At 51.3% G+C, this 14,386-nt stretch overlaps 4 protein-coding genes across 4 annotated transcripts; 2 read left to right on the plus strand and 2 right to left on the minus strand.

Moving 5' to 3' along the window:
* Nucleotides 1–495: 495 nt before the first annotated feature.
* BO72DRAFT_469380 (alpha-keto acid decarboxylase family protein) lies at nucleotides 496–2,450 on the minus strand (the record flags this gene model as incomplete). The annotated part of the gene is made up of 5 exons (XM_040946954.1): nucleotides 496–579; nucleotides 642–849; nucleotides 904–2,131; nucleotides 2,196–2,276; nucleotides 2,339–2,450. The coding sequence occupies 5 exons, from the start codon at nucleotides 2,448–2,450 to the stop codon at nucleotides 496–498; spliced, it is 1,713 nt and encodes a 570-aa protein (XP_040800240.1).
* A 771-nt stretch (nucleotides 2,451–3,221) lies between these two features.
* BO72DRAFT_380417 (THUMP domain-containing protein) lies at nucleotides 3,222–4,445 on the plus strand (the record flags this gene model as incomplete). Its single annotated transcript, XM_040941389.1, has 6 exons — nucleotides 3,222–3,287; nucleotides 3,373–3,507; nucleotides 3,616–3,769; nucleotides 3,825–4,039; nucleotides 4,123–4,263; nucleotides 4,323–4,445. The coding sequence occupies 6 exons, from the start codon at nucleotides 3,222–3,224 to the stop codon at nucleotides 4,443–4,445; spliced, it is 834 nt and encodes a 277-aa protein (XP_040800241.1).
* Nucleotides 4,446–5,754: 1,309 nt separating this feature from the next.
* On the plus strand, nucleotides 5,755–11,865 carry BO72DRAFT_406313 (putative SNARE-dependent exocytosis protein (Sro7)). Its single transcript, XM_040942318.1, has 10 exons — nucleotides 5,755–7,124; nucleotides 7,180–7,292; nucleotides 7,349–7,388; nucleotides 8,184–8,271; nucleotides 8,381–8,720; nucleotides 8,775–10,352; nucleotides 10,409–10,964; nucleotides 11,022–11,143; nucleotides 11,197–11,484; nucleotides 11,540–11,865. Exons 1-10 carry the CDS (start codon nucleotides 6,217–6,219, stop codon nucleotides 11,563–11,565), a joined length of 4,059 nt encoding a protein of 1,352 aa, XP_040800242.1. The 5' UTR covers nucleotides 5,755–6,216; the 3' UTR covers nucleotides 11,566–11,865.
* Nucleotides 11,866–12,685: 820 nt separating this feature from the next.
* Nucleotides 12,686–14,352, minus strand: asf1 (nucleosome assembly factor ASF1). The gene is made up of 4 exons (XM_040947485.1): nucleotides 13,890–14,352; nucleotides 13,774–13,813; nucleotides 13,392–13,700; nucleotides 12,686–13,330 (listed from the first exon to the last, which is right to left on the minus strand). The coding sequence occupies exons 1-4, from the start codon at nucleotides 13,996–13,998 to the stop codon at nucleotides 12,931–12,933; spliced, it is 858 nt and encodes a 285-aa protein (XP_040800243.1). The 5' UTR covers nucleotides 13,999–14,352; the 3' UTR covers nucleotides 12,686–12,930.
* Nucleotides 14,353–14,386: the final 34 nt, after the last annotated feature.

Below are 14,386 nucleotides of genomic sequence, written 5' to 3' on the forward strand. Positions count from 1 at the left end.
TTTTGAAGAGGTATGGTTCAGGCATCTCTCCGGACGAAATATACGTAGATGCGAGAAGGCCGCGGAGACCTGGACCGGACTACAAACTTAAAACTGATTTTGGTGATTCTCGAACAACTTGGAACGCCGGCTCCCGATAAGTCACCACCCAGAGGTTCTTCAACTGTTATCCAAACTGTGATAGAAGCCCACCATCTCCAACGTAACCTTTACAATGGAGAAACTAATACTAACTCATCGTGGATTGTTGTCATTATCATTAAATTACATATTGAAAATTCGATGTAACGGAACCACAGCTTTCTGCATGCAATTGGCTCCAGGCTGTGTCTACTGGGTCCTTGAATCGGCTGGATCTTGGTCAGTCTCGTCACACCACGTGAAGCTGCTTGTTCGAATGAAGTTTACTTCTGTTCCAATGCGAACTGACGGATGGTGGAGCGGGAAAGACGGTGGGCGAGTTGCTGGATTGGCGGTTCTTCGTGGTCATTCTCATTACTTGTTCCTCGCAGCAGCCGCTTCGGCGGTGATCTTCAGCGCGGCGGGGGCATCATCTCTGGGCATGTGAAGCTCAACCAACTATGGTGTATGGTCAGTGATTGCGGTGGATTAAGGTCTCTTGGATTTGAATTAAGACTTACCTGCAAGTGCGGAGCCGAGTTGAATTCTTCGTTCGCGAAGAGCTGCTTCAGTTCGTCGCGAGTGGTGACCTTGTGGCCGGTGTACTTGTCCTTGGCTCCGAAGACGGTCGGCAGGGCCTTGTGATCCCAGGGTTGAATGTCGTTGTAGCTCTCGTCCCAGCCATGGATGTATCGTTCAATGGTGTAGCCGTTGTTGCAGATGACGAAACTGGTTGGCTTGTCAGTGTATGTAGCAAACAGCTGGATTGGGAAGCACGCTTACATGATGGGGTTGAGGTTGTTTCGGATCATGGTGCTCAACTCCTGCACCGTAAGCTGGAGACTACCATCGCCAACGAAGAGGACAGTGCGACGATTGCCGAGCTCTTTAGCCGCCAGAGCAGCACCCTGGCAGGCGCCGACCGAGTATCCAATGCTGCCCCAAAGGACTTGGCTGATAGCGGTGACATTGGCGGGGAATCGGGTCTCCCAGATACCGAAGTTCGCCGTACCAGTCTCGGTGATGACAATGTCGTTTTCCTTAAGCCACTGTCCGACCTTGGGCCACAACCACTGGTGAGTAATCTCGGTGGCTGAAGAAGTCTTCTCTTCCTCGGGCAGTGCGTTGGAGAGATGCGGAACCGGCTCGGCATTCACTTTACCCAGCTTCTGGATGACCTTGCGCAAGACCCCCTTCATGTTGATGTTAGGGTATTCGGAGTAACGCACGCGCACGTAGTTGCTGTGGAAATCGATGGTGTTGAGCTGTCCGATACGGTACGTGAATCCACTGGTGTTGAAATCAGACTTGATGGCACCGATGCTCAAGATAAGATCCGAGGATTCGACTTGTTCGCGCACACCTGCGTTCGAACCCGTTCCGGCGTAGACTCCTCCATAGTTGGGTCGCGTCTCGTCCACGGCACCCTTACCCATTGGTGCCACGAACGTGGGCAGACCAGAAGCCTCCATCAGATCGTGAACTTCATCGAGAACACGGTGGCGAATAGCACAGGCATCAACCAGAATGACGGGCTTCTTTGCGGCATGGAGGTATTTCAAAACAACGTCGACCACGTAGTCTTCCTTCTCGGTTTCATTGGCGGGAAGGGACAGATCCAGCTTCGTGTTGAGTCTCTCGCCTTCAACCTGCTTCGTAATCATATCGGTAGGCAGCGTGACGTAGACGGGACGACTGCGGATCCAGCATTCGCGAATGGCGTTGTCAATCAGAGTTGCGACCTCAAGAGTCTCGGTCAGGCGGGCAATTGAGCAGGAGACCCCGGTGTTCATCTTGGTGAAGACGTCGAAGTCGCCGTTGCCGAGAGTGTGATGGAGCAACATTCCATCTTTCTGGGATTGAGAGCTGGGCTGACCCACGATGTGAACGATAGGCACGAACTCAGAGTAAGCGCCAGCAATGGCGTTGAGGGCTGACAGCTCGCCAACTCCAAAGGTAGTGATCAAGGCACTTATACCATTGACTCGGGCATAACCATCCGCAGCGTAACCTGCAACCTTGTTAGTCTGACACCACAAATAATGAAGGTGCGAGTTCCAGGAGAGTAACCATACCAGCATTGAGCTCATTGCAATTACCCACCCAGTTGAGACCGCACTTTGGTAGATAGTCTAGAGCTGCGAGATTGTAGTCGCCTATAGAAGTGCGACGAGATTAGAAGGAGAGCAGGAAGCAAGGCTTGTGGTAGGCAACTCACCGGGAACACCGTGCACTGAGCGGACCCCCACCTCGTGAAGACGGTGGAAGAGATACTCAGCGACAGTGATAGGCTTCTTGAGCTCTCGGGTGACGATCTCGTTAGTTGTCATCGCGAAAGCCAACGAGACGAACAGTAGTTGGAAGGTAATTGAAGATATGAGAAAAAGGTATGAACAGTGTAGGAGAGGGAAGGTTGAATGTTTACGCGGAAGAGGGGGAGCATAAATAGTAGTGGAAGAGTTCTGGCCCTGAGAGTTGGTTGGTTGTACGTCATGAAGATAGCGTGATGTCATGCTGAATGGGCATAGCTATTAGCTGGAAATTCACTCTTTTGTTACCACCCTTTTGACTACAAGTACCGTACTATCCATATCCATATCCACTCTCAGGTGCTTAAACGCCGGGCTACCCGAGACATGACCGCGAGCTGTAGCCATAGGGAATGCAGTTGACCCTGGCACGATGTCGGACCGGAAAAGTCCAGTGGTTCGATGGTAAAGTACGACAAACGGACGGACATACTCGCACGTTGCCAGGTGGTTGCAGTGACCCGTCCGGCCGAGAACAAGCCGTCAATCACTCCACCTTCCAGTGAATGGTAAATGGTTCGAGCCGGAAGTGGAATGACGATCTCGCTCTTGCTCTCCCTGCGCTAGTCCCAAAATGGAATTTTGGATGCCCCGCCGCCTTGATCTTTCCTGCTTATCGCTTTCTCCAGGCAAGAAGTTGATGCATGCATCTAGAATCTCATTATCACGCGTAATTCCGGCGACCAAGGCTCGCTTCCCGCACTGATCCCACCTCTAGAAAGGTGCTTGATTCGTTGGCGGAAGTGATCCTTCGTGAAACACCGACGACAATCCAGTGTCTGACAACTGCGCATGGCTGGAAAGGGAAAACGGTCCATGCCTGATAACATGTCGGCTCAGTCGTCTAAGAAAAGAAAGGTTCGCACCCTTGGAACACATTGCCACCAAAGTCAGCCCATGGACTTCATGATTTTCGTAATCTCCTATCTAACGCACAGCTTAGGGTGGTGGTGGTGGTCAATGGCGCAAGCCAGGCCATAAAGCAGGGATCGAGGGTGGTGATTGGGGTGTTTTTGTGAGTTGCGACATCGGAAAAGAGACCAAGTGTATGTCGGAGGCTGTGGATTTGTTTACACAGGTACGTGTTATCCCGGCCCTGTCGAGCGGGGTCTTCCCCGCTTCTCTATGGCTGGCATCCCTCCCATCTGAGAGCCGTGAACACTGTCTAACATGATCTGTCATTCAGAGCATCGAAGGGACCGAGAAAGTCGACGATGGAGACAAGTCCGACTCAGATGAAGATGACATCGAGGCGATGATCAAAAAGGAGGTCGAAGGGCTGAAGCCCAGCCAAGCCAAGTCTCGTCCGTTCCAAGCAATTCGAATGGACTTACCATGTCGTGCGTTTGACCTCCATATGAAATCGTCCATATCGCCAATTACTGATTCTGCTAGTATCGTTCATTCGATTTGATAAGTCCATTGATCCAGAGCAGATGGTACATCAATTGTGCCTTGATGCGCACGCTCATCCCGAAAAGAAGCGCTCTCGGTACATTCAACGCATGACTCCTGTCAAATCGGTTCGCAAGACTCTCAGTGTCGAACTGGAGTCTTTCGCGCGCGAGGTCCTCAAATCTACCTTTCACTCTGGAGGTCCTCCGAAGAAGGTACGTTGTTGTTGTTGTTGTTGTTGCTGCAGTGGCCCTCGCTCCGAAACCCACGAGAACGTACTAAGCCATGACATCTCCAGTACGCCATCCGGCCAGTCGTAAGAAGCAACAAAAAGTTCAGCAGGGACACAGTAATTAAGACAGTTGCTGATGTCGTTGGCACTGAACACCCCGTTGATCTCAAGAACTATGATATACTCATCAACGTCATGGTTATCCAGGTAAGCCTTGAGAAAACAAATGCACTTCAGGTCCTCATGGTTAACATTCCATGCCACAGAATGTTATTGGTATCGGTGTCGCAGGAAGCGATTATGAGCAGTTGAAACGGTATAATCTGGCCGAACTATATACTCCAACTGCAGCAGCGCAGGCTGCTGAGACTGAGACTTCTGAAGTCTAGAGCCAGCATCGTATCAGATAGGTCTGTTGAACGAACTTGTCCGAAACAGCTCGGACATCTCTCTAGAAACCAATTTTGGAAGAAACAAATGACTATTATTCGAACTACAAGATGGCGTCGCTCATGACAAGTGACTCTTGAAACTGGGGAGATGCTCGGAAATCGCTGGGATGATCCGGACGGATTGAACGGTGAAATCGGACGCCTTACCCGGACTCGTATTCGACGTAAGCTTATGTCTCTAACACGTAGGCCGAAAATCACGGTGATGAGCGATGCAGTCAATACGAGGGGACGCGTCAGGCTGCAGTGACTGCACTGCTTTGACTGATTCATGCTGGCTTAGCTTACAGTCGCTTGGGACTCGTCGAGCACAACAAGTGCGCATACGTCTTATCATCACGGAGTTGGCGCTCTCGGATATATGGGGATCTAATTTCGGATGTAGTGAGCCAAATATAAGTTTTTTTTGCGGGATTTGTCTGGAGAGTGGTAATTCCGTTTGTCAATGGTTTGAAAAACATTGTTGAAAAGTCGTGAGTTGCCCAATTTAGGGAAGTCAACCGAAGGCTTTTTTCCCCCCTCTAACAGCATCCACAAGCCGGCGAGTCCACATTCCACATTCTGTTAGATCGAAGGGTCACAAACATGGGGCAATCGGTGAAGCTCACGCCCCAGGGAATCTGAACCAAACTTGCAGCGATGGTCCGTCTCCGACTAGACTAGATCAATGATGGACATGCAAAGCGATGTTGCAGGCAGAGACCCATAGCACGCAAGGGACCTTCTACCTGACAGGTCGAGTGAAGTTCAGTTTAGTAGAAGAATACCAGTAGCTTCCTCCAAACCCGACCGAATGGAAACATTGCTGTCACTCTTGCCCAGGCTGATCTAGTCCTACTAGTGCAGTGTGTACATGTGCACATTAATATAGTTCAACCTACTGGTGACACCGTAGTATTCTGGATGAACCGGAGGAGCCAACCATAAGTCATTGCGAGGTAAGGGCTTGCATTCGACTCCATTGCGAAGACTAGAAACAAGACTAGAGCCGGGGATAGATTCCTGATCGTTGTTTAGCACCACGATCAAGTGTCCAATTCATCAGCAATTCCGTACTCATTGAAGCGAAAGCCTGGAGCCGGCAGATCCTTCCGCGATATTGCATTCGGTAAAGCGGTGCTATGATTGGGCGGGGCCCGTTTCACCTGCATGGCGCCTTTCTCAGAGCGGGAGAGTTAGGCGAGCCCGCGAGGCCGAACCTTACTCAGACTCAGACCCTCTCTCTTTTACTAGTACTCCAGTACTCCAGTACTCTAGTACTCCTCTATCGCATTGGAGTCTTTCGGACTTACATCTACTTCCATTCACCATGGACGCATTGCGCAAATCCTCCAACTCGCTTAATCTGCTCCAATGGGGAAATAATGCCCCCAAACTCCCGGAGACTCTTGCCAGTCTCTTGCCAGTCTCCTGCGCCCCTGGTTGCAGAACAGAGTTGTATATATTCCGGTTAATCAAGCGAGGAGATACCGTAAATCTTGCAGGGCAACAACAGGCTTTCTGGCCAGCAAAGCATGTTGGGTCTGGCTTAACCTAACCATCGACTGTCTACCACCCATTGCCAGGAGAACATCTCCGGTTCTTCTGCCTGCCAAAGAAAAATACCCCTCTCGCACCCCTCTTACTGAAAGCTGCAATGTTTGCACGGTGTCCGATCAATATTACAGATCACGACGCTTATAATGTTATAAGAAAGTAATAGAGCCTGATGGGACTTGTTGGCTTTTCTTCATTCATCCCTCCCTCTCCTTCCATCATGTCACCTTCTTTCTCTGTCTCGCCAACTTGCAAGGTTGAACCCCCAAGTACAAATACTATTGGTTCAGTGCTCCAACGGCACTTTCCGCCTTCGGTCCAGATTCAAGAGGTATATCCTCTGGAGGGTCATCTACATTCCGTCAGTCTCCTGATACTTTCAAATGGAGCCCAATGGCTTCTGAAATGTCCACCTCGGTCGACAACACCTCTTTTACGGCGAGAACAGCTCCTGCTTGAGACGGAAGCACGAGCTCTGTCCATTCTAGGGCAGAGTGCAACTCCATATGTGCCATCGTTTGTACATTACGGCTTTCAAGGTGGCCCTTTTGGGTCTGCCTTCTTGGTCAGACATTATGTCACAGGCATGACCTTGAAGGAGATGGGACCCCGACTCACGACGCAAGAACGCCGAAAACTGGACAGAGATCTGGGGTCGCTGGTCCAACAAATCGGACAGCCCCTTTCGAACTCCTTCGGCTCGCTGGAGCAGGTGGCCTGTGGGCGGGGAAAGCTCTCCTGGAGGGACGCTTTTGTCGTGCTCTTCGAGGACATTCTGCGAGACTCAGAAGATGCTTTTGTTCATCTCCCCTATTCTGAGATTAGGCATCACGTTCGCCGCTTGTCATATGCACTGGAAGAAGTCACCCTACCACGGTTGGTAGTGATTGGCCTAGGCCGTCCGTCACAAGTATTTCTGGATCCGGCATCCAGAAAACTGTCTGGAGTGACGGGCTTTGGCCATGCATTGTGGGGTGACATATACATGGCCGAGGTCTTCGAGGATCCTTCGCCTGCCATGCTCGAAGGCTTTGGCACTCGACTTACGAAGAGCGAGTCACAGGTGACTCGTCAATTACTGTAGGTGACTCCGGCTCCATTCAACATCATGGAAGGAAGCTAATGATCGGTGCAGTTATGCTTGCTACCGCTCTGTCCACAACATCACAATACACTATTATCGCGACAAAGACATGGCTGCTGAGATGGAGGCGAGGAGACGGCTAACGACGACCTTGGCAGAAATGAGTGCCATTAAAGGGGCTCGATGATGTGCCAGGAGTAAACTGACTGGCAACTATCAGCTCGGTTCTCCTCGGTCGCTACACTCCTGACTATCAGCAGGTTGGGATGATGATTGCATGACTTGAATGCTCGTGTTCTTAGACTGTTCTTTGTTTGTATATAGCAAGAACTATACAGAGCGCAGATCTTTGAAAGACCGTTTTTTGAAACACCACGATCTAGGTGTAGCAAGCATTCCAAATCGCATAGGGCCGGTACCCATCAAAGCCAATTATAAACAGTCTACCGTGAAGGGAATATCCGGTGATTTGAAGGCCGAGATCAAGGATCAAGATTATCTACAGTTCCGGTTATCCTTGGCGGTGAGTGAGAAGAACACAACTATTGTTGCTGCCTAAGTAATTCATACAAGCTATGTTACTGAATAAAATTTATGGAGTCCAGTGAAGCAAGAATGAAATTGAATGAGCAGCATCCATTATACACTTCTACTCGATAGCTATATCTTGTTTGTAAATATAGGGAATTTATCCAGCAGTTGAACAATGACAGGAGAACTAGACCTACTAGCTGTAATTGATCATCACATGTTTACTCAGTGACTACGTCTTGTTATCGCACCGTAACTGGGAGCGGCTAGTGCAGGGCGGGCGGGTGATCCAGTTTGCCCCGCCCCGGACCGCCGCCCATAAGGCAATCAATCAATCAGCCTTAATGCCGTCAGTCAACTTGGAACCTTTGCTTTTCTTCCCCGCGGTAATGACCTTGCCCTTGACTTGATCCCTACCTTCGTGGGGTCGTCGCTGGTCTTTATTCCTATTTTCCATTCTATATCCTATCTCTATCCACGTTCAACCTTCACTGCCCATTCTCCATTTTTCCAAACTCTGTGAGAATGGCGCACTTCCTGAGAGGGAAACAGGCCGGCATCCAGAAGGACTTTTCCGAAGGGTTGTCGCCGGACCTGTTCGCCCTCGATGATGTACGTCGTCTGTGCCGGATATACCTTCTACTTTCCCCACTGCTGAAGTCTACTGAGGACCTCTTACTATTGAATTGTATATGCTAACGAGTCTTTCTCAATCTACCAGTTCGCTCGCTGCGGTATCAACTCTCAAGTCAGTGCTATTGCCTACGACCCGATTCAGTCCCTCCTTGCAGTCGGAACCAGTGATACCCAGTTTGGACATGGTCAGATCTACGTGTTTGGTCAACGGCGCGTATCGGTCATCTTCTCGTTGCCTCGCAAAGCCTCTGCGAAACACATTCAGTTCTGCGCCGACAAGCTCGTTAGTGTCGACTCGAAAAGTGAAATCACAATCTTCTCCCTTGAGACTGGCAAGACATTGGTTTCGTATGCACCTCCGAGCCATGCGAGTGCGTTATTAACCGACCCGAGTCTTGACTATGCTTTCATTGGTTTGCAGAATGGTACGACCTCCGCTAGGATTCACGTGTGATTCCTTTTCTGATGACATATGCTAGGCGACATTATCGCATACGATCTGGATCGTGAAACCTTGACGCCCTTCAGGGTACCGAATCTGTGGGCTCAACGCAATGCGCGGACGCGTATGTGTCCGGTAATTAGTCTCGCCTTTTCTCCTCGCGACATTGGCAAGATCTTGGTCGGGTATCCGGACGGCGCAGTGACCTTCTCTTTCAAACAAAACGTCGCACAGAAATACTTCGAATATGAAGTGCCTCCAGGCGCGCTGGGTGGGAATGCGGAGGTACCGATTTCGGACTTGCGCAGACCCAGGTTGACCCAGGCTCTCTGGCACCCGAATGGCATCTTCGTTTTGACGGTTCATGATGACAACAGCCTGGTTTTCTGGGATTCGAAGGACGGTCGCAAGGTGATGGCTCGGTCCATTGACACCCCCAATGTTGATCAGCCAGGCGTAAGTCTCGAAAGGCCTTCTTCGGCGGGAGCCACTGGGTTCAAGGATCCGATCACACACGTCGCGTGGTGTGTGAAGGACAACGGTGATGACAGTGGGCTTTTGATTGCCGGTGGTCGGCCAAAGGCCGAGTCCCTCAAGGGCCTTACCTTTTTGGATCTGGGCCCTACTCCGAACTATCAAACGTCTACCTGGCCTATGATTTCGAAGTACTTCGAATCTCCAAGACGTGTCTCGGTCCTACCCACCCCACCTGGAGGTGAGGTGGTCGACTTTTGCCCTATTCCACGCAGCACTCCTTATTTTGGTGGCGCCCATGACCCCATTGCCCTGATTGCCCGCTTGTCCTCGGGAGAACTGATCACCATGAGCTTCCCGACTGGACACCCTATCACACCTACAAATATGCTTCACCCATACCTGTCTTTCGTGCACCCGTTCGTGACCAAGGCGACATTAACCGCAGTTGATCGCTCTGCTTGGTTGGGCTTGAAAGAGCGCAGGTCACAGGGGCCTAAGTTCCTCTTGGGCGGCGCAGAGGCCAAGAAAGCACTGAAACGCTTCGAAGATCGAAACATCATCACCACCGCCCATGCGGATGGCACTATTCGCATCTGGGACGGAGGCATTGATGACGAAGTTGAAAACGGAGAGATCATACAAGTGGACTTGGCCCGCGCAGTAGGTCGTGTGGGCAACGTCGAAGTCACTGAGATGTCTCTAAGTGGTTCAACGGGTGAGCTGTCCGTAGGTCTCAGAACTGGTGAGCTTGTTGTCTTCCGTTGGGGAAGCAACAAGAATTTCGGAAGTGAGCAGCCCCCAGGTGCCAATGAAGGGCTCGGTAAGTTGACCTCGATCACTCATCGGGTTGATCCTGGGCTCAAGCAAGGCATTCTTCCCCTCACCCTCCTCAACATGCAACAGGGACCAGTGACTGCTCTCAAACACAGCCAGGTTGGGTTTGTCGCAGTCGGTTTCGAAAGCGGAAGTCTAGCAATCATTGACTTGCGCGGGCCGGCGATCATCCATACAGCCCATTTTTCGGAGTTGCTGAAGGCAAACAAGAGGAGCAGCTTCTTCAAACAGCGCAGCTCCGAGTCTTCCTCTCCAGAGTGGCCCACATGTATCGAGTTCGGGGTGCTTACACTCGAAGGAGAAGGTAAGCTGTTTTCAAAAACAGTTCACGCGCGCTTGGATGGCTGATGATCTTTCTAGACTACTCAAGTATCTGCTGTTTTGTGGGTACCAGTAAAGGTAATCTGGCGACTTTTAAAATCTTGCCATCGGATAATGGTACCTACTCGGCAGTTTTTGCTGGTGCAAGCTTACTAGATGATAAGGTCATCAACATCATTCCAATCAATGCTGACAGCGGCAATCCTGCTTCGGCTTCTCCTAACGCTGTTGGAGGCCTCCGCAACGGCATCAGAGTGAATGGAGTAGTGGTTGCCGTGACTGTGTCAGGGTGTCGAATTTTCAAGCCTGCGACATCCAAGGGCGCTCATAGGTCTTGGGACGATTACCTCTGTGATTATGCTACGGTAGTCAAGATTGAGGGCCGCGGCTATAGCCTTGTTGGTCTTTTTGGCGACGGAAACACACGGGCCTTCTCTATCCCCGGACTCAAAGAGATCGGTTGCAGCCCGATCAATCAGATTGCCGACATGAGACGACTTGCCGATGCTAGTGCCTCCTCTAATGGTACCGTCATGGTCTGGACAAGCCCTTCAGAAGTGGGGTTGTTTAATGTCTGGGGGGCAGGAACTGGCCTGTGAGTCGACCCGAAGGCATTTATTCTCGGTACACAAGTTATTAATCTATATCACAGCCGACCTTCTGAGGACCAATTGTACAATCCTCAAGCAGTCGTCCCACCCCGACCAACGATCACGAATATTCAATGGATCTCCGGCACGCAGTACATCTCGCCGGCCGACATGGACTTACTTAGTGGGTATATCTCTATCTTATTTTGTGCATGAAAAACTAACAGCATTCTCTAGTTGGTGGTCCCGATCGCCCACCCTCAAAACGCATGCAGGAACAGATGCGGTTGGACGAACAGGAGCGTCGAAAGGCATTCAGAGAAGGCAGGACAAACACCAACCAGTCTTCAGACTCAGGCAATCAGGAGGGATACTGGTCTTACATGCAACGTCAGGTCACGGAGCGTACAGAGCGGCTCAATCTAGCTGGTGACCAGATGGAACGATTGGAAGAGAGCAGCAGCAACTGGGCTCGAGACGTCAACAAATTCGTCCAGACCCAGAAACGGAAGGCTGTGATGGGCGGTAAGTACACCTTGATCTGGAAATATGCTAGGCCATACTGACAGAGTGACCACAGCCCTCAGTTCCAAATTCGGTCTCTAAACCGCTTTCCTGGTCGTCACCTTCAACCCATGAGGAGAAAAGAATTGTGTTTCTCAATAACCTGATATTGGGCTCTAGTTATTCATACCCAGCTATTGTCGGCGTTGAATGGTGTTTGTGTTCCTTAGCAGTAAGCGGCAATTTCATGAATAGATGACTTCCAGATATTGCCGAGAAGCTCAACCTTGGACTATACATGCATCGAAACATACTAAGCATTGTATGTACCTATTCTGGCGGATTTGCCTCCGAGCACACATGTCCCATTATTTCTGAGATCAAAATCGCATGCACTCCGACAATTGGGGAATCTCACTACGCACCGTAGGGACTCCTGTACAGCCCAGCCCGGCGGTCCACTTTTCCCCCGGGATATTTACATTTCTGCCTCAAGCACGAAGGCCACATATTAGCAAGAACTCCTTCTTCCGTCGGTGATCACCAGCTACCTGCACATGCATACCGATACTGTAGCGGAAACGCACTACATTTCCAAGTCCAGTATACCCTTACTTACCCACCGCACCGTCTTCCCTTCTTCATTTCACTCTCTTTCCCACTCTCACCGCACATCTCGCCTGCAACCCCCCCCCCTCTCCTCCTATCCATTTGCTTCTCTCCATCCTGCTTGGGCTTTCACGCAATCGACCCCATCAACCCTCCACAATCCGGCCTCTCCGGCCCAATCCCAAAAGCCCCTCACCACCAGAGTTTCTCGAAGATAGGTTGACGGCGAGTGGAAGGTGAGGTAACCGGTCCTACAAGCCCCAAATTGGTACTGTACATATACACAGGAACTGAGTCTCCTGGCTGGGCTGGTTTATGTGCTGTGCGGTACAGCGCTGAGTTCTAGGGACAACCCCCCCTTCCCTTTCCCTTCAGCCTTGCGTGGTTCCGATGTCAGGGGTCGAGGAGTTGCCACGGGTACGTGGGACACCCCCGTTGATCTGATCTTCTCCTTGCTTTTTGGGGGGAGGGCTCTGTTTTATGTCCGCGGCCGGTGGGAGGAATGTCCGTTACTGTACTGTCCAGGGTTGGATTTTATTCATTTTCGAGTCGGGAAGGGTTGGGTTTAGAGGTGCTTGGAAGGGAGCATGTGAGGAAGTTTTCTTTCTGGAAGGTCAAGTTATGGTTTTGGTTCTTTCTATGTCAAGTAAATACTGCGGAACCTTTTTTGGTTTGGATGGGAATATGATATGATAAGATGTATCGTCGAAAAAGAAGAAGCACGTCGCAAACCCAATCGTAAAATCATTTCGAAGGATACCAAGTAGAAGCAAAGAATAGATCAACGACTCTCACGCCCAAGCCCACACGCACACCCACAATCCATGGAGAAGGGTTCAAAGCAAGAGGAAATGGAGTCTAGTGGACCATCAGTTCCGGCTGATGGTGGGTGGTGGGGTTGTTGCTGGCGCCGCCGGCCGCCTCATCTTTGGGTTCCGAGTCATCGCCCATCTCGATGTCCTCGTCGCCGTCGCCACCCTCTTCCTCGTCGAGCTCCTCCTCGTCGTCGTCACTCTCATCCTCGATGTCTTCACTCTCCGCGTCGGAGATATCCTCCTCGTCCCCGGCGGTGGCCTCCCCGCCCTCCATGTCCTGGTCCTCGCCGCGGGAGGGGTCCGTTCGCTCCGCTTCCTCGAGCTCCTTGACCAGGGCGGCCTCCAGCTCGGCCTCCTCCGCACCGTATGTGTTGCTGTCGTCGACGAGGTCGGCATCCGGCTGGTCGGGGGGGTATTCGGCGGGGGCGGATTCCTCCGAGTCCCTGGCACGGAGAACATTAGCAGCGGGCGCGGCAAAGTGTGAGGAGCTATAGGACGACTTACCACTTGATCGCAAATCGAGTGACACGCGGCTTCTCCGCCAGGATGTTGCGACGGATGCGCTCGATGATGGGCTTGGCAGGCGGGTCGGCGGTGAGCTCCTCCGAATCGTACTCGTTGTTCACGTAGTATCCCACCCGCACGAACTCCCGACCGTCGTAGCTGCAGGTGAGGAGGATGACGGTCACCCCCAGGATCTCTGAGGTGGGGATGCGCTTCAGGTCGGGCGGGTCGGCTTCGAAGATGAACTTGTTGACGCCCACCGGGATGGGGCCCACGAGTAGCGAGTCGAGTTCTTGGTCATATTCGGAGCTGGGAAACTGAGGGTTAGTGTCTGGTAGGAAGTATCGGAGATGGGGTTGGGTTTTTGAGGCTGGGGGCTTACGAGGTGGCAGAACCGACGTAGGTGAGCTTCCACTCCAGATCTAGTTTGTTGGAGAGGTTTAGCGGCTGCGGTTGTAGGGAGGTGGATACGTATGGAGAGAGTATTTGTTTTTTTACCTTTTTGAAGTTGTTCAAGGCATTCGAAGGTGATCTCGAATTGGTAGGGCGCTGTGAAGGGGGCGGGATTGTTGACAATCTTGACGCCGAGGAGAGAGACGACCGACATGGTGGTTTGGAACGGAGGTTGCGAAGCCTTGACTGAGGGCTTGGGTATGGGTGAAGAATTATCAGATGAAAGGGTGTTGAGGTTGAGAAAGGTGGAGAATTTATAACAGATGAGAGGAACAAACAAAGTGCTAGAGGAATGGCTCTAGTTTTATTTGGGAAAGGAAGGGAGGGAGGGAGACAGAGGGGAGGGGGAGAGGAAGAGGGAGAGGAAGAGAAAGAGAAGTGGGGAGGAGAACTGGAGGGATAAATGGAGGCGAGAACGACAGCAAGTAAGTTATTGTCTGTACCTAATGGTAGTGGTGGTGGTTGTTATGGTAGTGGTGGTAACTTAGTAGTAGCAGTGCTAAGGCCGTCAATTAAACATCCCAAAGAAGGATCGGCGACGC

This window comes from Aspergillus fijiensis (genome assembly GCF_003184825.1).
Source record: "Aspergillus fijiensis CBS 313.89 unplaced genomic scaffold BO72scaffold_30, whole genome shotgun sequence".
NCBI classification, from domain to species: domain Eukaryota; kingdom Fungi; phylum Ascomycota; class Eurotiomycetes; order Eurotiales; family Aspergillaceae; genus Aspergillus; species Aspergillus fijiensis.